The 23,406-nt window shown below is 48.3% G+C and overlaps 1 protein-coding gene across 1 annotated transcript; it reads left to right on the forward strand.

Annotated features, from left to right (window-relative positions):
- Positions 1 to 1,979: 1,979 nt before the first annotated feature.
- Positions 1,980 to 22,992, forward strand: LOC100769831 (myosin-3). Its single transcript, XM_027427121.1, has 39 exons — positions 1,980 to 2,183; positions 3,684 to 3,827; positions 4,334 to 4,490; positions 4,933 to 4,960; positions 5,229 to 5,337; positions 5,863 to 5,955; positions 6,529 to 6,592; positions 6,676 to 6,774; positions 7,951 to 8,054; positions 8,133 to 8,271; positions 8,917 to 9,035; positions 9,121 to 9,270; positions 10,240 to 10,410; positions 10,499 to 10,805; positions 10,931 to 11,001; positions 12,036 to 12,123; positions 12,206 to 12,323; positions 12,691 to 12,814; positions 12,910 to 13,046; positions 13,411 to 13,666; positions 13,850 to 14,092; positions 14,179 to 14,355; positions 14,482 to 14,627; positions 14,707 to 14,797; positions 15,553 to 15,942; positions 16,031 to 16,157; positions 17,226 to 17,344; positions 17,477 to 17,673; positions 18,008 to 18,191; positions 18,646 to 18,811; positions 19,092 to 19,216; positions 19,696 to 20,004; positions 20,120 to 20,323; positions 20,401 to 20,526; positions 21,469 to 21,639; positions 21,732 to 21,836; positions 21,995 to 22,090; positions 22,184 to 22,321; positions 22,846 to 22,992. Exons 1-39 carry the CDS (start codon positions 1,980 to 1,982, stop codon positions 22,870 to 22,872), a joined length of 5,823 nt encoding a protein of 1,940 aa, XP_027282922.1. The 3' UTR covers positions 22,873 to 22,992.
- Positions 22,993 to 23,406: the final 414 nt, after the last annotated feature.

Below are 23,406 nucleotides of genomic sequence, written 5' to 3' on the forward strand. Positions count from 1 at the left end.
AATAATGACAATAATGAGACACAAAGCAAAGAAGAAGGAGAGAGAAGAAAAAAGGAGAAAAAAAAAACCCTATTATTCAATGGCACAAGTTTCACAGTGGAACTGTTCTGCAATAACCATGGCTTGTGATGACTGGCTCGTAATCCCAACGGGATTTCAACAGGTTCAATCTGATTTTATTCATTTTCTCATGTGATGAGATTCCTAAGCAAATAGCACAACAAGCTGATCCCCCTGTTCCTAAGTGGTAGTGGCCCCCACTGATTTCCAGGGTGGGAGGACCTGCAGGATGGAGTCAGGCAGGGCTCCTAAGGCAAAGGCAATCCCATTGTATCAGGTATAGAAGCCCCAACCCTGAGTGCAGAGCAAGGCATCTCAAATTCCCAGCTTTCTACAGTTGGAAAAATGGTTTCGAACCCTGCTCATTTCTATATATACTTTTCCCTTGGCAACAACAAAAAAATACGTGTGGAAGGGGCCAGTTCTCAGCTTGTGGTGTCACTCATTCTCTTTCCAAATATAGAGAAAGAATGAGCCCAGGGGGTTAGTGGTGGCCTATAAAAGCCCAGGGGGGTGGCTATCCTCTGTGGCTCGCTCTGTACTCTGTTGCAGTCAGAGGTAAGTGGCAGTGCTTTCCTTGTATTTGTTTTGGCCTTTGATGCTTTCACACCTGGTTCAGCCACTGCTCTGGGCTGTGGCCCTGCCTGTCTTTGTCTCATGAGGTGGCCCTCGTTTCTCTTCTCAAGGTGTTCTCAAAGAACCTGCGTGAAGTGAGGTACCAGGCTCAGTGCCCTGCTACCCGCTGCCTTGAGCAGGTCAGGAGGCCTGACCTCACCTGCTGACAGATGGTTTTTTTTTTTTTTTTTTTGTCAGGGACTCAGTCCATTTAGAGTCCTTGTCCTATTCACATGGGATGATCTTGCAATTGGAAGAAACTGTTGGAGTGGGCTGGGAGAGCCACTGCCAGGCATTTGGCAGCTCTGCCTAGCTGGAGGCCATGACCTGTCTGCTGCTCTAGCTTGCTTCAGGGCTAAGGCTCTTTCAAATGTCTAGGCCTTTGTGTGTGTGAGTTGATTTTCATCAAGATCTGATTCAACACAGAAGCAGACATGGCAGAGTCTCTAAGCATCTCTGTGTCGTGCTGTTGCAGGTCCTGTAGCTCCACAGCTGCTGCTGTTCTCTGCTGTCCAGTGGGTGTGACTCAGGTGAGGATCAGACCAAGTCCCTGGGCTTCAGGAAGCCTTCAAGTAAATCCAGGTCACCCAGCACTCCTTCGTCCCAGTGAGAGCTTAAATACAGACTAGGCTTCAGGGACTGAGAGAAAGGTCTTTCTTCCTCGGGGCTGCAGCCAGAGGTTCCCGTCTCTTCCTTATGGTCTTGTTAGTTTTTAAAGACAGGATCTCACTATGTAGCCCTGGATGGCCTAGAACTTACTAGATAGACCAGGCTGATTTCAAACTCACAGAGATCCACCTGCCTCTGCATCTGTCTATTCTTAATGTGGGAAGAAGCCAACTCAAAACAGTTCAAAACTGCCTCTTCCATTTGCTGTTCAGTGTTCTCTATTGGAGAAATGCCTTTATTTATATTTTCCCATGGTATTTATGTTTGAATGTTCTGTCTGCCATATGCACATCTCAGAAGAGGAAAATGGAGTGTCCAGAGTGGCATTAAAAGCCTCTTCACCAAATTGAAAGAATTGAGACATTTGGATTAAGTATACTCTATCTAAGCCCACAGAGTACAATGACAACTCAACAAATATGAGCTGATTACGTTTTCCCAGGGCTGACTCCTTGTGTGGAGCTCCACTGGGCATGGAACAACCGAAATTTCCTCTACCCAGTCTGAAAGACTTCCTTGGACGGTGGGGTGGTGGTGAGGGGGCAGGTTGATATACTAGGGTGGATGAGAAGCCACCTGCTGCCTGGCCAGGGAGCAGCTGGTCTGATTGCTGGGTTTGCTCTGCAGCTGACGCCATGAGTAGTGACTCTGAGATGGAAGTGTTCGGCATAGCCGCACCTTTCCTCCGCAAGTCGGAAAAGGAGCGGATCGAAGCCCAGAACCAGCCCTTTGATGCCAAAACCTACTGCTTTGTGGTTGACTCAAAGGAAGAATATGCCAAGGGGAAAATTAAGAGTAGCCAGGATGGGAAGGTCACCGTGGAGACGGAAGACAACAGGGTAAGGTGTTTGCTCTTTTTCTTCCTCAGCTTCTCACATGGCTTTGCAGAAGCATCTACCCCCCCCCCTCCTCCACCTACTTCCACAGCCACAGCCTGGGCCTGGAAGTCAGTATCTGAAACAGTGTAAGGTATCCAGACACCAGGAGAAAGCAGAATGCCCTGGCCTCTGTAGCAGGATGGGAGATGGACCCATCAGCAGTTGACCAGAGCATTTAGTTTTGGGTGCCTATTATTATTGTTGGCATTGTCCTGGGCCAGAGGACCAGCTTCACTGTCTCAGGGGCTGAATGTTTCTGAAACACCCACTGTTTGTAGGTTCCCTCAGTTCTGTCGATGGTTGTCTAACCAAGGACAGTAAGGGACCCTAGAGGACCACAAGGTCATCGTCAAGAACCAGGCTCTCTGTATCTGGGATGGGATGGGAGCAAGGGAGACAGTTGGGACTTTAGAAAATCCTGAATCTGAAAATGTTGCAAGGAAGAAAACAAAAGAGGCGTGGGCATGGCTCAATGATAGATCACTGGCTCAGCACCGCAGGGTCTGGATTCAGTCTCCACATGTGTGATGGAGGCAGATGCTGAGTCAGGGACAGAGAAGATGCAAGAGGTGAAGGAAATGATGTCATTCAGTGGAGCGGGGAGGTGGGGGGGGCACACATGGAAGCTCCCAGAAGGAACCTTACGTATTCCAGATGCAGAAGCTGAGATGGGCTTCCAGAGAAGGATGGGAGCAGAAGCTAGACTCTATGCGGGATTATCACAGGGTCTAGGGAGAACAGGCCTGAGAGGGCACAAGAGGGCCCATGGTCCAGGGTGGCTTAAGGGAGACAGGGAAAAAGACAGCTTTCTGGCTCACACTGCTCAGGGGCTAGCTATTTTCAGAGTCACTCCCAAGAGAAAGGAGGGCAGGGGCTTGGTGGTGAAAGTATCCGTCTCAGAGCAGAGATGTAGGGATGCTGCAGAAAGGGAAGGATGGGCTGGCAGCTCTTTCCCCAAGAGCAGGGAAGGTGGTGAAGGAAGAAGGATGGGGTCTCAAACCTGGACACTGCTTCTACAGGGCAGGGAAGTTGGCAGGCCATGTGGGCACCAGCCCAGGGACACCGTGTCTCTCCTCCCATTTTCTGTTGTCCCTGGTCAGGCCTGCTGCAGACATGCAATTATCTCTGAGCAGGTAGGAGAACTACAGGGACAGCCAACGCCACAGCCAAACAGCTTCCTTTGGACCCTATTCTGTGTCACAGGCTCCCGCTTAGTCCCCAGAAGTCCTCTCTCATCACTTCTCTCACTATCCCCCCAATCTCAGGCTCATCAGATAGAGAAAATCAAAAGCCCCGAGTGGCGGGAACAGAACCCATGCTGTACCACCACCATGTGTCATGATAACCTTGGTTTCCCTCACTGTCACTGGGGGTTGCAGTCTCTCCCAGGGTGCCAGACACACACAGAGCTGTCCAATGGCTGGGGAACGTTAGACAAACCTCATGACTCTTCCGTTTCAGACCCTGGTGGTTAAACCAGAGGACGTGTACGCCATGAACCCTCCCAAGTTCGACAAGATCGAGGACATGGCCATGCTCACTCACCTGAATGAGCCTGCCGTACTGTACAACCTCAAGGACCGCTACACGTCCTGGATGATCTATGTCAGTGGCTACTTGCCAACAGGCTTTCCTGGGGGATCAGATAAAGGGTGAGGGTGGGGGAGGGACGCCTTTGAAGGAGTCCTCTTTGACCAAAAGAGAGGAGATAGAGTAGGGAAAAGAATGACAAAAAAAGATGGGGAAAAAAGCAAGATATGGATGGGATAGAAGGGGCAGGAGCTGAAGGAAGGATGGTGGGGAGGAGGGAAGTCAGGGAGGAGGAGCCTGAAGAACAAGAAAGCTGAGGTCATGGTGGAGTCAGCATGGTACTAGCTGTGGGAGGACTGGCTACTTTCCTCTTTGAATTTCAGTTGTTTCACCCATCAGTAGAAATCATCTCTTCTTTATGAGTTATCAAAAGAAGCCTGGGATAATAGTAAAGACATATATATATATATATGTATATGTATATATATATGTATATGTATATATATACTAATATGTATATTAGTGCATATGTATATAATATACATGTATGTATGCGTATATGTATTTTTTTCCTCCCACAGACCTATTCAGGCCTCTTCTGTGTCACCGTCAACCCCTACAAGTGGTTGCCGGTATACAACCCTGAGGTGGTGGATGGCTACCGAGGCAAAAAGCGCCAGGAGGCCCCGCCCCACATCTTCTCCATCTCTGACAATGCCTACCAGTTCATGCTGACAGGTGTGTTTTCAGGAGAAAATATGGGGACGGGGAGTGGGAACTAGATGGGCTCAGAGCCATTCTGGTTTGTGGCTTTAGGGCAGGAGGGACAAAGAGGAAAAGAGGCTTTAGGTCCTTGGGGCCAGGGTGAGGAATCTGCGTGTAGCATGGGTGTTGGTTAGACATAGGAAATGAGTACTCCTAGGGATCAGAAACAAAGACTGACCATCTTAGATCGCTCAACCTCAGAGGATGGGAGGCCTCAGTTTTCATCAGGGCTTAATGCCTTTGAGTCTCATTATCAGGACAGGAGCTCTTTAAATCCCCACTTATGACTAAGCTGACAAACAAAAAGCAAATAAGGAAATAAATGAAGGGAAAAGGAACGGAGCAGCTGCAGCTTGGGTGATGGACACACCTCTTTGGACATAGCCATCAGCTCTGTTTTCTTTCCCTTTGACAGATCGTGAAAACCAGTCCATCCTGATCACGTAAGTATCCCTGCTTAGAGAGGCTTGGCAGCTGGGGCCAAGGATGCCATTCCCTCAGCTCTGTTCATGAGACAGAGCTTGGAACAAAGCCCATGGTGAAAAGACATGTTGGGGATGGGTAAAAGGCTCACAAAACTGGAGTTATCCATACTGGGATCAAGTATGGGATCAAGGCAGTAGTCCAGGTCCTCTTCCACACTAGGTGACATCTTAGGGTGCTGGTTTATGAACAGGACTAATTTCTTTGCCTTTCTGTCCTTCTAAATAGCGGAGAATCCGGGGCCGGGAAGACTGTGAACACCAAGCGGGTCATCCAGTACTTTGCAACAATTGCAGCCACTGGTGACCTTGCCAAGAAAAAGGACTCCAAAATGAAGGTGGGGGAAGGGAGCAAGGAAAAGAGAGTGGGCTAGGGTGCAAGAGTGTGGGGGACAGCGTGTAGTTGACCACAGGTCCAGATCCTGTGATTTCTTAGCAGATGAGATTCCAATACTTTAGAAGAGAGTGGATCTGGGGGCAAGTCAGAGAGCTTGTTCTTTCAGGGTGGCCTAATAGGTAGCAGCTCAAGAGCACTGTGAGGGATACATATCCCCCGACTCAGTGTACTGCAAGGGTGTGAGCCAAACAATCTAACTTACTGGAGAATCAAGTGAAAGCATGTCCACTCAAGAGATCCAGCCGTGACAAGTTCAAGAGAGACACAGAAGTGTTTCGGGGAGGTCACGCTGCTGCTGATTTGTTTGATCTTTCAGTTATCAAATCAGAGGGAAAGACTAGCATCCCTGGAGCCGCCAGGAAGCCGGGCAGGCAGGAAAAACAGAACAGGTGATGATTATTGTTTTAAATCTTCATTTTGTGACTTACAAACACATGTTCCCTTCCTCTCTGGTTTTCTTGCTTAGGGGACCCTGGAAGATCAAATTATCAGCGCCAACCCCCTGCTGGAGGCCTTTGGCAACGCCAAGACCGTGAGGAACGACAACTCCTCCCGCTTTGTGAGTCTGCCCTTGAGTATGGTGGGGTCTTCAGCCTGCAGGACAGCCAGGGTGCCTGAGCTCGGGGAACTAACAGAGCTTGGGAAGAGACAGTGAAAGAAGCAAATACACAGGCCACGTGTATGTGAGGTTTAAAAACTCGATGCTGTAACTGAGAAACTGGGGATCAGATCCCTGGCAGACAGGGATGTCTGGTAAGGGCTTTCAGGGGGTTGGACGCATCAGCTGGGTAGGAAGGGGATGAGGGGAAGAGTGGCTACATGTTCCCTGACATGGGAACGGTGCGTAGGACACTCCTACAGAGGACCCATGTGGCAAGTGGGTAGACAGAGAGGGAGAAGAGATCTGTCATTAACAAGGGTATTCCCTAAGCACAATAGGAAGGAGTCTGTAAGCAGGATGGTCATTTCATTAGTGAGATATGGGGAGTGCAGGAGGAGGCAGACACACCATATGGAAGGAGGGGAAGACACATTTCAGTTCAGACTACCGGGAGGGAGGCTCCTCTGGGCAGTGCTCAGGCATCTAGAGGATCCGGACATGGAAGGGTCTGGTCTCCTCCCCTCCCCACAGGGCAAATTCATCCGCATCCATTTTGGCACCACTGGGAAGCTGGCATCCGCAGACATTGAAACTTGTAAGTATACACTCAGCGGGACAAGTGAGCTCTCGCAGCCACGGAGAGCAGCGTGGACCACAGACCTGTGCTTCTTATTCCAGATCTGCTGGAAAAATCCAGAGTCACCTTCCAGCTGAAGGCGGAGAGAAGCTACCACATCTTCTACCAGATTCTTTCCAACAAGAAGCCTGAGCTGATCGGTGAGGTCATGGGGTAGGAGTGGGGTGGGGAGGGGTGGGAGTGGTGGGTGGGCATGGAGGGGAGGAGGAAGTTGGCTTTGGGCTTTTGGCTCATTAGACCCATGAGAGTTAGTTGCACCTATAGGTGACTCTACAGCCAATGGAGATTTATACCAGCCGTAGGATATATGGCTCTTTAGGCAGGAACTGTGTCATTTTTCAAAAGTACATAGTATTCAGGTGAGTATGTATGTAGAGGCACATGCATGTCTGCAGGTGTACATGCACATTTGTGCATATGGAGGCCTGAGGCTAACTCTGGGTGTCTTCCTCAGTTTTTCTGAAACTCAATATTAAGATAAGGTCCCTCACTAAGAGCTACTCTAACTAGGAAACCCTGTCTCTGCCTCTTAGGTGCTGGGATTACAGGCAGACCCCAACACCCACCTAGCTTTCATATGAGTTTTAGGGGAATTCGAGCCCCAGCCTTTATTCTTACACGGCAAGCACTTTACCTGCTGAGACCATCTTACCAACCTGATCGATCAGATCAGACGTGCTGTAAAAGGGCAAAATCATTGTTGGTTCTGTGGTATGCTTTGAATAGTTAAACGCTTAATGGTCCTTGAGCGCCCTCTTGAGTTTCAACAAGGAACCACCTTCCAGCGTAAATCAGGTACCAGTCCAGTTAGGTAGGGTCCATTAGGCCTCTAGAGGCTGATAGAGGCTTCTGTGTTCACTACCTTCTTTACTTTATGTCTGTACCAGCTAAGCCTTCTGGTCACCAGCCTGCAAACAGGTTTCTGGTTTCCAGCCAACTTTAGAAAAGGCTATCGGAAACAGCTTATGCTTTCTCCAGCCTGGTCTCCTGTCCTGGCACACACTCATCCGGTTTTCCTTACTCATTGTCCCCAACCTATGTTGGCATGAAACTTTCCTTTGCAAAGCAAAAAGACAGAGATGTGTTTTCTAGGGTTCTCCACTTGCACGGCATGGGGGATTGCAAAGTTTCACATGGATTATGTTTTCTGTCACGACCTGAGCAATGTGAAACCGTCTAGACTCTAAAGAGTTCTACTTTGTCATTTTATTTTAACCCCAGTGGTTGAAGTCCCTGGTCAGGGCTCAGGAGCACAGTTCCACCTGGGGGATTTTTCATTACACTTGTGTGAATTCCTCAAACATTCATCATTTCAGAGTTGCTGTTGATTACGACCAATCCCTATGACTACCCGTTCATCAGCCAGGGTGAAATTCTGGTGGCCAGCATTGACGATGCTGAGGAGCTGTTGGCTACAGATGTAAGAAGGACCACAGAAGGGTGGGAGAGCCTCCCATGGTGAGGGTAATGGATAGACAAGCTGTTCTTTCCATTGCAGAGTGCCATTGACATCTTGGGCTTCACCCCAGAGGAGAAATCTGGACTTTATAAACTGACAGGGGCTGTGATGCATTATGGGAACATGAAGTTCAAGCAGAAGCAGCGAGAGGAGCAAGCTGAGCCAGATGGCACTGAAGGTACATTGTCACCACAGCAGGCTACAGACCCTGAGCAGGGGGGTCATTCCCTTGGGGACACCCAGAGCCTCTTTTGAAAAGGATTAATCTTTCTTCCCTTCTGGAAAATGGATAAGCTTTTTCTGGTCCTGCAATGAGCATAAGGAACCATCAGCACAAACTTAAAAAATCTTATTAGTTTAGCCTCTCTCTTTCTCTCTCTCTCTCTCTCTCTCTCTCTCTCTCTCTCTCTCTCTCTGTGTGTGTGTGTGTGTGTGGTGTATCCTATATATAACTCATGTGTGGAGCTCAGTGCACAGCTTTCAGGGGTCAGTTCTCTCCTTCCACAATACAGGTCCCTGGGATCAAACTCAGTTGCCAGACGTGTTGGCTTGTGCCTTTACCTCCTGAGCCATTTCTCTGGCCCCTCTGCCCATTTCTGATGAATTCCTAGAAATTCCTAGAAAGGTCTTATTCCAGATGCAATGTGAAATGGCCAGGAACCAAAGCCTGCTGCTTCACGAAGTCTCCCACACTCTCTGAGAGATGTAGTGTCACTGGCCACACATAGATATTTAAGGGACGTGGGCTGTGAAAATGCCAAGACAAAGCATCTGGATGGCTTTCCTCCTACCTTGCTGAGCATAGTCTTTTCTTCCCAACCAGTGGCTGACAAGACAGCCTACTTGATGGGCCTGAATTCTTCAGACCTCCTCAAAGCCCTGTGCTTTCCCAGAGTCAAAGTCGGGAATGAGTATGTGACAAAGGGCCAAACTGTGGACCAGGTAAGGGGCTGCCTGGAGGCCAGGAGGGCCCTGAGGCCCGATGATCACGGCCTTCTTACTAGTTTGCTGGCCTTTCCTCCCACAGGTTCACCACGCTGTGAACGCCCTCTCCAAGTCTGTTTATGAAAAGCTCTTCTTGTGGATGGTCACTCGAATCAACCAGCAACTAGACACCAAGCTCCCAAGACAACACTTCATCGGGGTCTTGGACATTGCAGGTTTTGAAATTTTTGAGGTTGGTGTTATTTATGTTTTCTTATGTCTTTATAGAGGGAGTGTTTATAACCCTAAAGTGGGGGCACCAAGGTGGTTTTCTTATAGGAAAGGTAGAAAGAGTGAGTGAGTTGGGTGTGGGGAAATAGCATGGCATGGCAGTTTGCATTGTTTTCAGACAGTTGAAGAGGTGGGGGAGATGGTTTAGTCAGTAAAGTACGTGCCTCAGAAGTAGGGAGACCTGAGTGTGATGCTTAGAGTACCTGCATTAAAACAAAAAGCTGGGCATGGTGGTGTGTTCTCAGCAGTAGAGACGGAGACAAGCAGACGGAGACAAGGGGCTCATTGGTCATTCAACTTACCCTACTCAAAATTTCCAGGCCAATAAGAGATCTTGTCTTAAAAAAAAAAAAGGTGGGTGGTGGATGTTGCTTGGGGAATGACACCCAAAGTTGTCTTCTGGCCTCTGCAGGCTCGTACACACACATGAGTGTGCACCTATACATATTTGTGTACATGTGAACACACACACACACACACACACACACATATGCAGATACACACAATGCTGTAGACTTCCTTCAAGTGGAATTTTAAAGGATATCACCAAATAGGTAAAATCCAACAGAGAGACAGAGAAGTGGTAATTTGCTACTGTCAATCATGTGCCAGTTGATAGAATTATCTGACAGGTCCCGAGTTAGAAGCAAACGTGTAATCAGTGTTCACCAGGTGGCAGCTCTGGGAGGCTCACAGTCGAGTTGAGGAGAAACACAAGCCCATCGAGCATGCAGAAGCTTAAACACAAAATCAGTGCACAAGGGGTGCCCAGAGGTAGGAGAAACATCTAGATGAGAGACGTGGTCAGAGCCAGGCCTTGAAGAATCATGACTGGCCCCGAAAACATAGAAGAGCAGGTGAGGAATGCTGCCGGAGTTTCATTTTTGAAAGTGGTCTAATTCTTCATGTGAACGTTATATTTTGGTGTCAGTATAACAGCCTGGAGCAGCTGTGCATCAACTTCACCAACGAGAAACTGCAACAGTTTTTCAACCACCACATGTTCGTGCTGGAGCAGGAGGAGTACAAGAAGGAAGGCATCGAGTGGACCTTCATCGACTTCGGGATGGACCTGGCTGCCTGCATCGAGCTCATTGAGAAGGTATCCTACTCTGTCTGCTCTGAGCCCCCTTCCCATGTGCTCTGCTCCTCCTATTTACTTAGATGCCTTTGCTTCATCTTCAATCCAGCCAATGGGCATCTTCTCCATACTGGAAGAGGAGTGCATGTTCCCCAAGGCGACAGACACCTCCTTCAAGAACAAGCTGTATGACCAGCACCTGGGAAAATCTAACAACTTCCAGAAGCCTAAGGTGGTCAAAGGCAAGGCCGAGGCCCACTTCTCCCTCATTCACTATGCGGGCACCGTGGACTACAGTGTCTCAGGCTGGCTGGAGAAGAACAAGGACCCCCTGAATGAAACCGTAGTGGGGCTGTACCAGAAGTCCTCCAACAGACTCCTAGCGCACCTCTATGCCACCTTTGCTACAACCGATGGTAACTAACAGACTCCAGTCATGGGGTTGGGGCTTTGTCCTCACATGATCAGCTCCCTTTTCCCACAGCACCCCAAACACTCAGTAGATCTATTGACAGTGCCTGGCCCCCTTTGTGTCTTACAGCTGACAGTGGGAAGAAGAAAGTGGCTAAGAAAAAAGGCTCTTCCTTCCAAACAGTCTCTGCACTTTTCAGGGTAGGAAACTTTTGAGGTAATCTGCTCACACACAGTTCACTTGAGTCATAGCAAAATGAGTAATGCTGAGATCCTAAACTTGATTTATTCAAGGGTAGTAGTAATGTTGCCTGAGTCTGATGCTGTCACTGAGTGAGGTCAATTGATAGCCTGACAATGTACACATGAGGTCTAACACATATGGGGCCAAGATTTATTTCCATGTACTGTAACTAGCAGGGGTGGCCAGCTAAGTATGTGAGTTCCCAGTTCTAATTACCTAGTTGCCTTCAGGACACCTGAAGGAGCACCCCAGGCCCCCAGTAAAGACAGACATGTTTTCTGTGTTGATTTTGGAATCCACTTTGTGGTTGGTGACCATCTTGCAACCTGGGAAAAAGATGACTGAGGTGGGTCACATTTCCCTGTCCTTAGGACCAGACTTCAGAATTTTTAAATTTAAATTAAAAACAATCTTATTTTATATCCCAATCTTGGATCTCTCTCCCTCCCATCCTAGCATACCCCCCAACAACCCCTCTTCCCACCTGACCCCTGTCCACTCCCCAGGGAGAGTGAGGCCTCCCATGGGGATCATCAAACAGACTTCGGCTTTTTTTTTTTTTTTTTTTTTTTTTTTGACTAATCCATATGTAGTGAGATTTCCTAAGTATGGGCCCCAACTCTAAACACAAAATCCATCTGTATTCCATATAGGCCTTATACAAGTAGGATGAAGGTTATGTTACATGCTATTTGGAGCATACTGATGTTTTGCCTCCATTTAGTGGAACATTCTTTTTGTGGGTCATGTTGGTGCTCAAACAATTTCAGATTCATAAAAAGAGAAAAAGTTCAGGTTTTAGAGCATTTTAGATTTTCAAGCTAGGAATGTCCAAGTTGTGCCAGTTGTCTATGTCTGGTCTTGGGCTCATTCAAGAACAGAGTTAATTTTACAACTCTTAAGTTGAAGCTATATATTTTAATTTTCTCCACCATGCATGTATCTGTCTCTGTGGAAGTAGGCTGCCAAAGGAAGTCTTTTTTTCTTTTAGGAAAACCTGAACAAACTGATGTCCAACTTAAGAACCACACATCCTCACTTTGTGCGTTGTATAATACCCAATGAGACCAAGACCCCAGGTGAGACACCACCAGCCCTCCAGTGGCTGCATAGTTCATAAGGATTCCAAGCAAAGTTTGGGTATCTTGTCTGTGTTCTCAGGGGCCATGGAACATAGCCTGGTCCTGCATCAGCTGAGGTGTAACGGTGTGCTGGAAGGTATCCGAATCTGCAGGAAGGGATTCCCCAACAGGATCCTGTATGGGGACTTTAAACAAAGGTACATGGTCAAAATTCTTTGTTTGTCCTTTGACTTGGATAAAGGTTGGAATTTGAGGCATGAAATATCATTTCAAAAGAGCAGTTATGGTTGATCTTCCATATGAGATAACCTACTGCTTGGACAAGGTTCCCATCCTTGAATCTTCTACATTTCTTTGTAACTTGTCTGACATATAACAGGGAGGGAAAGAAAGCTCTAGCCCAAGAGTCACAAGGCCTATGTTCCAGGCTACTATCTAGAGCTGTGGCTATGGGCAGGTTTCTTTACTTCCTGGGAACTAAGCTTTCTGGTCTGTAGGAAGAGAGACCTATGATCACCAGTCTTTGCCAACAGCCTGTGATCATTTCTGTGTCCACAATGGCAGATACCGAGTACTGAATGCCAGTGCCATCCCAGAGGGCCAGTTCATTGACAGCAAAAAGGCTTGCGAGAAGCTCTTGGCTTCCATTGACATTGATCACACACAGTACAAATTTGGACATACGAAGGTAGTGCATCAATTCTACCTCATTCTGTTAGCTTTTGTATATCCTCTTAACACAATGTGCCAGATGGCTCATTCTTCTTACCCATCCTTCGGAAGGTGTTCTTTAAGGCCGGCTTGCTTGGAACCCTGGAAGAGATGAGGGATGACCGCTTGGCCAAACTGATCACTCGGACTCAAGCAGTGTGCAGAGGGTTTCTCATGCGTGTGGAATTCCAGAAGATGATGCAAAGGAGGTATAGCCGGGTCTTTGCTTAAGCATAAGCTCTTTGGGAGAAGGAGAAAGAAAGAATCCATTGTAGGAATGATAAATTGTTTTTTTTCTTCTCAAATCACTTTTTATTATTCTCTCTCTCTCTCTGTCTCTCTCTGTCTCTCTCTGTCTCTCTCTGTCTCTCTCTGTCTCTCTCTCTCTGTGTGTGTGTGTGTGTGTGTGTTTATGTATGACAAGACAAACTTGTAGGGGGTCAGAGGGCAACTTTCAGGAGCCAGTTCTTGCCCCCATCACATGGGGCTTAGGAATCAAAATCAGGTTGTTGGGCATAGCATCAGGCATCTTTACCTGCTGAGCCATCTTGCTGGTCCGTGCTTTGTTTTCAGGGAGTCCATCTTCTGCATCCAGTACAACATCCGTGCCTTCATGAACGTTAAGCACTGGCCCTGGATGAAGCTCTTCTTCAAGATCAAGCCCCTGCTGAAGAGCGCAGAGACTGAGAAGGAGATGGCTACCATGAAGGAAGAGTTCCAGAAAACCAAAGATGAGCTCGCCAAGTCAGAGGCAAAGAGGAAGGAGCTGGAGGAAAAGCTGGTCACTCTGGTACAAGAGAAGAATGACCTGCAACTTCAAGTACAGGCTGTACGTCTTTAGGAATTTTGCGTTCTCACATTCCAGATTTGATTATGATTTTGGCAAAGCTGCATTAATGTGGGTGGGTCTGGGCTTTACTTGGAGTGCTTCACAGAGGAGTTTGTATAGGAGGAAAGACAGCAGTATCTCAAACCTTCACTCCTTAAAGGGAATTGTGATTTCTTTTTAAAGGAGAGTGAAAATTTGTTGGATGCCGAGGAACGATGTGACCAGCTGATCAAAGCCAAATTCCAGCTGGAGGCCAAAATCAAAGAGGTGACAGAGAGAGCTGAGGATGAGGAGGAGATCAACGCTGAGCTGACAGCCAAGAAGAGGAAGCTGGAGGATGAGTGCACAGAGCTGAAGAAAGACATCGACGACCTTGAGCTGACACTGGCCAAGGTTGAGAAGGAGAAGCATGCTACAGAAAACAAGGTTGTCACTCTTCTGTTGTTTCTCTCCGGCTCTATGCAGTCACTTCGAACCAAACCCCTCTTCTAATTGTGTGTGGCTTCTTCTAGGTTAAAAACCTTACTGAGGAGCTGGCTGGGTTAGATGAGACCATTGCAAAGCTAACAAGGGAGAAGAAGGCCCTCCAAGAGGCCCACCAGCAGACCCTGGATGACCTCCAGGCTGAAGAAGACAAGGTCAACTCTCTGAGCAAGCTCAAGAGCAAGCTGGAGCAACAAGTGGATGATGTGAGCACAGGGAATTAGTCTCAGGAGTCTTGAACCTTAGAGTGGAAGAATCCTGGGCAGGGGTGGGAGCCAGTTTGTGCCCTTGGAAATCATTTGATCCTAAAGGGGAACTGATGCCTTTTGCAGCTGGAGAGTTCCTTAGAACAAGAAAAGAAGCTACGTGTGGACCTGGAAAGGAACAAAAGGAAGCTGGAGGGAGACCTGAAGCTTGCCCAGGAGTCCATGTTAGATCTGGAGAATGACAAGCAACAGCTGGATGAGAGGCTCAAGAAGTATGTCCTGCAAACATGGCCTCCACTATGTGAGTGGCTGGGGATCCCATCCTCACATGTTCTCTATGTCCTGCCACAGGAAGGACTTTGAATACTGTCAGCTGCAAAGCAAAGTGGAAGACGAGCAGACACTGAGCCTCCAGCTTCAGAAGAAAATCAAAGAGTTACAGGTAGGAAGCTTTCAGCTCTTGCTTGCCCCTGTAAGATGGCTCAGAAACATGGGTAGTGTCTGCTCAGAGCCATTCACAATAGGTGGGAGTAGCACCGTATGACTGCCAGCCTCATGGGACCTAACTCTGCTAGGCTGACATGGCAGTGGTGACAATGATGACCATGTTCCCCAAACTTGCAATAACATGCATGGAGGTGAATGGAGACATTTCTAGGGTAGTGACCATGTTGGTGCAGGAAGATTCATTTGGAGGAAAATTAGCAGCAGTTATGTTTCCTGGGGGATGGGGGCATCCGTGAGCAGATTCATCTGGTGGGAATAAAACTTCACCTGCTCTACCATCATCATCAACTAATTTTATATATTAATGGGCTTCTGTGTGGGAGTTCATCACACGCATACAGTGTACACTAACTCAGTCCCTCTTAAACACTTTCCCACCTTCCTAACCTTCAGCAACCACTGTTTCATATTCAGATTGACTTAAAAATTCTTCACATGAAAACATGCACCACATGTTTTTCTGTGTCTAGTGGCCTCTATTTCCCTGCAAATGGTAGGGTTTCATATATATATATATATATATATATATATATATATATATATATATTCTCGCCACCATTTAAGTGGAGGATGGGAGGATGTTTTCTTCATGCATTCATGGGTTGATGGCACCTACTCCGATGATGCCCTGTTAGCTGTTGTGAATAGTGACCCTGAGAGTCTCTTGGGGGAACTGGCTGCCCCCTACAGGCTCGCACTGAGGAGCTGGAGGAAGAGATAGAGGCAGAGAGAGCCACCCGGGCCAAGACAGAAAAGCAGCGCAGCGACTATGCCCGCGAGCTGGAGGAGCTGAGTGAGCGGCTGGAGGAGGCTGGAGGGGTCACCTCTACTCAGATTGAACTGAATAAGAAGCGTGAGGCCGAGTTCTTGAAGCTGCGCAGGGACCTGGAGGAGGCCACCCTGCAGCACGAAGCCACCGTGGCCACCCTGCGGAAGAAGCACGCGGACAGCGCAGCCGAGCTGGCGGAACAGATCGACAATCTGCAGCGCGTCAAGCAGAAGCTGGAGAAGGAGAAGAGTGAGTTCAAGCTGGAGATCGACGACCTCTCCAGTAGCATGGAGAGCGTGTCCAAATCTAAGGTGAGGGGCCGGGTCCTAAGGTGAGAGGACACCTGCAGTGGGTCAACCTAAGGCCACCTGCAGACCTCCCTCCCCTTCCAATCCTCAGGCCAATCTGGAGAAGATATGCCGAACTCTGGAGGACCAGTTAAGTGAGGCGAGGGGCAAGAATGAGGAGACCCAGAGGAGCCTGAGCGAGCTGACAACACAGAAGTCCCGGCTGCAGACGGAGGCCGGTGAGCCATGAGCAGGGATGCTGTGCCGTGGAGTAGAAGGCTCTCCTAGCAGGGGCAGCACCTTTGCGGGAGAGAATGTTTTCTTTTGTTTTTGCTTTGCTTTGTTTTCTTTTGTTTTGTTTTAAAGACAGTGTCCTACTCTGTAACCTTGACTAGCCTGGAAAGTCCTATGTAGACCAGGTTGGTCTGGAACTTACAGAGATCTGCCTGCCTGTGCCTCCCTGGTCCTGGTGTTAACGGCCTGTGCTAGCACACCTGGTGAGGGAGGATTTCTAAAAACACATTTTAGAAGAAAGGTAATGGAAGCAACCCACAAAATAGGCTGTTCCAAACATCCAGGAGGAGAGCACGGGGTCTAGTGAAAATAAAAAAGGAAGCAGATGGGCCAAACTTCCATGAGTAATATAAACGTGCATCTGACAAAACCTGGATAGGAACAGGAGGAGGAGCAGCGGCCTTTCTACTTCCTGCTCACTGACTGGATTCAGGAATTGCAGAGAATAAAGACAGAAGTGGGCTTGAACAGTGCTGGCTCACAGTGTAGTAACAACGAAGGCGACAATTTGGGCATTCACCCAGGAAATACAGCTCCAGCCAGGACTGAGACCTCATCACAGGTCAATTGCTTCTTTGCTGTAACCAAAGGCCAGCACAGGGAGAAAAGATGCCTTGGAACTGCCTTCTCAGGTCATCAGCACCCCACTTCCCTTCTGACTTCTGTTAACACCCCAGATGATCGTATTCACCCAAGAGCCTAACTTCGAATTTCTAGAGCTGAAGCCCTGTTTTTGTTAATGACTCAACTGGAATCATCAGCCGCTGGGGAGGTGGAGAGGCGCCCCTGGCGATGTTCTAATCCATAAAAGTTCTCTTAGCTTTCACTGGCAGGGGTCACTCCTGGCTTGCTGTAGTTCATGACATTATTTTATTAGGGTGCTATTTCCTTTTCATGGACACATCCATACGCTCTCAAGAGGAGGTCTCACCTCCTTACTTGTCCCCTACCCCAATTAGCACAATGTCTTACACTTGGTGAGTGAATGAATGAACTGTTTCCTCCCGACACAGGTGAGCTGAGTCGTCAACTGGAAGAAAAGGAGAGCATAGTATCTCAACTTTCCAGGAGCAAGCAAGCCTTTACTCAACAGATAGAGGAGCTCAAGAGGCAGTTGGAGGAAGAGAGCAAGGTACCTGCTGCAAACTAAAAGCAATATTGGAAAAAAAAAAGTGACTTTATTCAGCTGGTAGTGATAGCAGGACATACCTGGTTTGTGTAGCACACACAGTCCCAATTGGGGTGTCCTTTGATTTTTTTCCAGGCCAAGAATGCTCTGGCCCATGCCCTGCAGTCCTCCCGTCATGACTGTGACCTGCTGCGTGAACAGTATGAGGAGGAGCAAGAAGGCAAAGCCGAACTGCAGAGGGCGCTGTCCAAGGCCAACAGTGAGGTGGCCCAGTGGAGGACCAAATATGAGACAGACGCCATCCAGCGCACGGAGGAGCTGGAGGAAGCCAAGTAGGCGACTCTAACTAGAACCCTTAAGTGATCTCATGGCTCAGCACATTGGTTTTAGAGTGATGTGGGATGAACTTAATGAACTTGTTTTGTTACTAGACATTTCCCCATCACGTGTGCATTGGCATAGTTCATTAAGACATCAACTCTGATCCTGGTTAGACCTGAGATGGGCCATTGATCACAGACTTTGAGCAGATGGGGGAGTCTCTTGGGGCTTATGCACAGAGGCACATGAGCCACGCGGATTAATGACTCCAGCTTGATGAGCAGTGATGCTCAAGAAAATGGAACCTTAACAGTGTCTGTCTGCTTCCTTCTCATTTTCTTGAAGAAAAAAACTGGCTCAGCGCCTTCAGGATTCAGAGGAGCAGGTTGAGGCTGTAAATGCAAAGTGTGCTTCCTTGGAAAAGACCAAGCAGAGGCTCCAAGGGGAGGTAGAGGATCTGATGGTGGACGTAGAAAGAGCCAACTCCCTGGCTGCTGCTCTGGACAAGAAGCAGAGGAACTTTGACAAGGTGTGGGCCAGCTCCATGTTGGCTGAACTCCATGGTGTGGGGGTGCTGGGGGCTGTGGGAGGAAGAGATCGACTCCCTCCTCAGCCCTACTTTAGCACTGTGGTCTTAGAGAGATCCTTCCCTGTGTCAGACAAGTGTGATTTGAACCAACATTTTAATGAAATACTTCTAGAAGTTCGGGGCTATTATTATTATTATTATTATTTGGTATTAGGGGAAAAACAATTATGTCTAGCTAATTTCTTCTCTAAGAATTCATTTCTTTTTGGATATGGCAATAATTACTGATTGATTATCCCAAGTAAGTTAATAGAATGAAACCTTTGCTCACTCAATAATCTAGACCAGACAGACACTTGAGAGCCCTAACTCTGAAAGCAGTCACCTCAGTGATGACATTCTGTTAGAAGCATGGCAGAGAGCTCACTAACAGCCTTCCATGATGATGTTGCAGGTGCTAGCTGAGTGGAAGACAAAATGTGAGGAGAGCCAAGCAGAGCTGGAGGCAGCTCTCAAGGAGTCCCGATCCTTGAGCACTGAGCTCTTCAAACTGAAAAATGCCTATGAGGAAGCCTTGGATCAACTTGAAACCGTGAAACGGGAGAATAAGAACTTAGAACGTAAGCGTTGCAAATAGTCTGAGATTGTGGGAAACCCTTCCTCTCATCCATCATGACCAGAGCGTATGGGGATGGGTGAGACTCCATCCATCACTCAGATGTCCGCACGGGTCCACTGCTAGACCTGTTGTTTCGAGTTTCTCTATCCAGTGTCTTATGTCTGGGAAGCAGAGGTCTCTAGAGTTACAAAAAACTAGCAAAAGGCATTGAGTGCATGCTTTGCATTCCTGGGAACCTGTGCAGAGGTGTCCAGATGCAATGGGAACTTATTTTATTGCAGAAGAGATAGCGGATCTCACTGAGCAAATTGCCGAGAATGGGAAAAGCATCCACGAGCTAGAGAAATCCAGAAAGCAGATGGAGCTGGAAAAGGCTGATATCCAGATGGCCCTGGAGGAAGCAGAGGTGAGCATGAGTGGGGAGGCAAAAACCAGAACAGAGGCAATGATGTGGGTCTGGGGGAAGAGATGGTCATATTTGGCCTTTGGGGAATCATGGTCCTCTTTCCCCATGATGGTGAGGCCGAGTGAGATAATGCTTTGGAGTTAGCTTAAGTTTGTCGGAGAAAATCATTACATTAAAATAGGTCTGTCTCTGAAATCTGACAAACCCTTAGCTGAAGTTAAAATAGCTGCTAAAGAGCTTCCTGTTCCTAATAAATAGGAGAGTGTAAACACTTTATGTATGAGTGTATAATCATAAATGAATACAATGAAATGTCTTACTTGCACTGAAGGTAAGTTAGAGATTCTATTTAAAGGTAGCTTTGATTATTATTGAACTTCGATTTAGGAGGATCTCATTGGAGCCTTGCTGACCGAAGGTTGTGTGGTCAGCTCTATAAGCAGTGCAGAAACTGTTCCTTTTGGTTTTGTCCTTTACAGGCAGCTCTTGAGCACGAAGAAGCCAAGATCCTCCGAATTCAGCTGGAACTGACCCAGGTGAAGTCAGAGATTGACAGGAAGATTGCAGAGAAGGATGAAGAGATTGAGCAACTGAAGAGGAACTACCAGAGGACAGTGGAGACCATGCAAGGGGCCCTGGACGCTGAGGTGCGCAGCAGGAATGAGGCCATCCGGCTCAAGAAGAAGATGGAGGGTGACCTCAATGAGATTGAGATCCAGCTGAGCCATGCCAACCGCCAGGCTGCAGAGAACCTCAAGCACCTCCGGAGTGTCCAGGGACAGCTGAAGGTAGAGGGAGCTCACGGGGTGGGGGTGGGGCTTCTCCACTGTCCAGATAATGCAAAGACTAGGTGAGGCTCGTGGTACTTGGCCCTTCACTTCACACTCTTTGTCTTCTGGCTAGGACACCCAGCTGCACCTGGATGATGCTCTCCGGGGCCAGGAGGACCTGAAGGAGCAACTGGCTATTGTGGAGCGCAGAGCCAACCTGCTGCAGGCAGAGGTGGAGGAGCTGCGGGCCACGCTGGAGCAGACAGAGAGGGCCCGGAAGCTGGCAGAGCAGGAGCTGCTGGATTCCAATGAGAGGGTGCAGTTGTTGCACACCCAGGTGAGGGCAGGAATACAGGGTACGGGTACCAGGGTCCACCCCAGACACACTGTCTGACACTCCTTCCTCCTCCCCAGAACACCAGCCTCATCCACACCAAGAAGAAGTTGGAGACAGACCTCACACAGCTCCAGAGTGAGGTGGAGGATGCCAGCAGGGATGCAAGGAACGCAGAAGAGAAGGCCAAAAAGGCCATCACTGATGTGAGCTCCCCTCCCCCACCCATCGTGGCCACTGAGAGATTGGGCCTTATTAAAGCCCTTCTTCCCCTAAATCCTAGACATGCTCACTAGAAGTCTACCCTTGTAGGACACTCACGGTGTACATGCTGCCCCCAGAGCATTCTCATCTCCAGTCAAACTCACCTGTCCTCTCCTGTACTGTCAAAAGCTGGTAGAGAGGGAGGGGCAGCATACTGTTGTTCTGTCTCTAGAGAGTTGTGTTCTTTCATTTGGCGTCTGGAAATGAGACCTTCTGAGGGCACTATCACATCACATCTTCCAACCTTCCTGAGTCTTCAGGCTTTCTTTCTGGTTCCATAGCTCCAATGGTGCCACCTGCTGCCTTCTAAGGGAACACCACCTCAATGCTGTTTTACTTTCCCAGGAAAGCAAAAATACAGATTCCTTATGTCTTGAGTTCCCTCCTTCCCCGTGTGATTCTAGATAGCAAGTTAATCTCCTCCAAACCTCAGGATCCTTTGAAACTGTATGGCGATGATGATAAAATAAAGACTCCTTGGGGTTTGGACAGGTCCCAACGAAACCAGTTTCAGGACACTTTCTCACCTGGTCCTTGTAGAGTTTCTTTTTTGTTTGTTTTTTTCGAGACAGGGTTTCTCTGTGGCTTTGGAGGCTGTCCTGGAACTAGCTCTTGTAGACCAGGCTGGTCTCGAACTCACAGAGATCCGCCTGCCTCTGCCTCCCGAGTGCTAGGATTAAAGGCATGTGCCACAACTTCCTGGCTTCCTTGTAGAGTTTCTTATATCCCAGGTGTAGCTTTTGTCCTGTTCCAAGGTGGGAAGCGAGCTCATTCAGGGTCTTACCCTTTGTCCTTTCCACAAGCACGCTTTCTGGTCGGCCTAGAATGCCGATTTCCACAGCTGCAAGGCTTTTGAGCTTTCCCCGGCACACTTTGCTTTTCAGGCCGCCATGATGGCGGAGGAGCTGAAGAAGGAGCAGGACACCAGTGCCCACCTGGAGCGGATGAAGAAGAACCTGGAGCAGACGGTGAAGGACCTGCAGCACCGTCTAGATGAGGCTGAGCAGCTGGCACTGAAGGGCGGCAAGAAGCAGATCCAGAAACTGGAGACACGGGTACTGGCAGGGGGAAGCCCAGCCAAGCCCGACTTCTTAGCCTATGCCACTCAAGAAACAGCTCTAGAATAATGTCCCAAACATCTCCCCAGATCAGAGAGCTGGAGTTTGAGCTGGAAGGGGAGCAGAAAAGGAACACAGAGTCTGTGAAGGGCCTGAGGAAGTATGAGCGTCGGGTCAAGGAGCTCACGTACCAGGTAAGTGGAAAGAACACCTACTGGGAGTTTTCTCTCCAAGTGCAATTGGCACTCCAAGTCTGGGATAGGATGGAACACTTGCTCCCCAACCGCAGACTGGCTAGGCCATGCTACAACACTGCCCTTCTCTAGTGACAACCCCACATTCTCGTTTGCAGAGCGAGGAGGACAGGAAGAATGTACTGAGATTGCAGGATCTGGTGGATAAACTTCAAGTGAAAGTCAAGTCCTACAAGAGGCAGGCTGAGGAGGCTGTAAGTCATTTGTTTGTGTGGCTCGCCCATTTCTCACAGGGAGCCCTGAGCGAGGGACATGCCGATTTCACTCGCTGGTCTCTTTGCCTGTAGGATGAACAAGCCAATGTTCATCTCACCAAGTTCCGGAAAGCCCAGCATGAGCTGGAGGAGGCAGAGGAACGTGCTGATATTGCAGAATCGCAAGTCAATAAACTGCGGGCTAAGACCCGGGACTTCACTTCCAGCAGGGTAAGCTGACCTGGGAAGTGCTCAAGAGAAGCAGACTCCTCTGAGCTGGAAGTTGCTGTAGGGAATCCTCTACTCCCCAGATGGAGAATCTCAAGCTCAGAGGGAGAACTTTGTTTATAGTCACTAGCATGGGTGGAGCTCCACTAGAATCCCGGTCTGTAGCTAACAATAAAACACCTTCCAGAAAGCCGGTGAATCGTATAGTCCACTGAGCTGGTTTTCAGCGCCCTCTGCCGGTATGAGAGAGGCTCCTCAGGAGCACCCTCTAGAGGTGGCTGAAGGTGTCTGCTATTACTGTAACCACAGGCCCATTGTGGCTCCCAGAGCAGACTTGCTCTCTCTGCAAACAAGTTTCTCAGGCTATGGAGGGATCTCATGTGGGCTACCATACATCCTCCCAAGGACCCCCAAATTCCCTGCATTCCACTGAAATATACAAACAACTCCATCATGCTTGCGGGAAGAAGGGTTCAGGAAATGTCTCTGCTACTTGGCTTGACTGAGAGCATCCACATTCTCTCTAGATGGTGGTCCATGAAAGTGAGGAGTAAGCGAGCCTTCCTGATGCAGGGCGGAAGACATGCAGATGTGTATTTTCATGGCTCTTGGCAATCGTACTTAAGTTCCATGCGACTCTTTTCCACATGCAATAAAATTTGCCTTGTTTTCAAGTTGTTTCGTCTTGTGCATTTCTCTCTTCCCCACATGGAAATGATTCCACTTTTGATGATTTCTTTTCTGCTGAATACTGAAATATCAGTAAGCAGATGGCTAGGTAGATTAAATTGGTAAATTTGTGTGTATGTGTATCGGGGTTGGCTTTTGGTTTAAATTTGAGATTAAAAATTTAAAGTACTTCTAGGTTAAGCATTGCTTCAGTGGGGTCGAGAGAGAGAGAGAGAGAGAGAGAGAGAGAGAGAGAGAGAGAGAGAGAGAGAGAGAGCTTTAATTCATCCATTAATATCACATAAGAGAAACACAAAGCTTGAGTTCAGGAGCACCTTGTTTCAAATTGGGTAGGATTCCCCTCCTACACATTTTACTAGGGAAATACATCTTGAATTTGGTTAATAATGGTTGGGCTC

The sequence above is a fragment of the Cricetulus griseus genome, chromosome 7, assembly GCF_003668045.3.
Source record: "Cricetulus griseus strain 17A/GY chromosome 7, alternate assembly CriGri-PICRH-1.0, whole genome shotgun sequence".
NCBI classification, from domain to species: domain Eukaryota; kingdom Metazoa; phylum Chordata; class Mammalia; order Rodentia; family Cricetidae; genus Cricetulus; species Cricetulus griseus.

Coding starts and splice junctions, on each gene's coding strand:
- LOC100769831 (XM_027427121.1), top strand. CDS start 1,980: ATGAGTAGTGACTCTGAGATGGAAGTGTTCGGCATAGCCGCACCTTTC. Junction 18,812..19,091: donor GGAGAATAAGAACTTAGAAC/GTAAGCGTTGCA, acceptor ATTTTATTGCAG/AAGAGATAGCGGATCTCACT. Junction 22,091..22,183: donor AGAGGCAGGCTGAGGAGGCT/GTAAGTCATTTG, acceptor CTTTGCCTGTAG/GATGAACAAGCCAATGTTCA.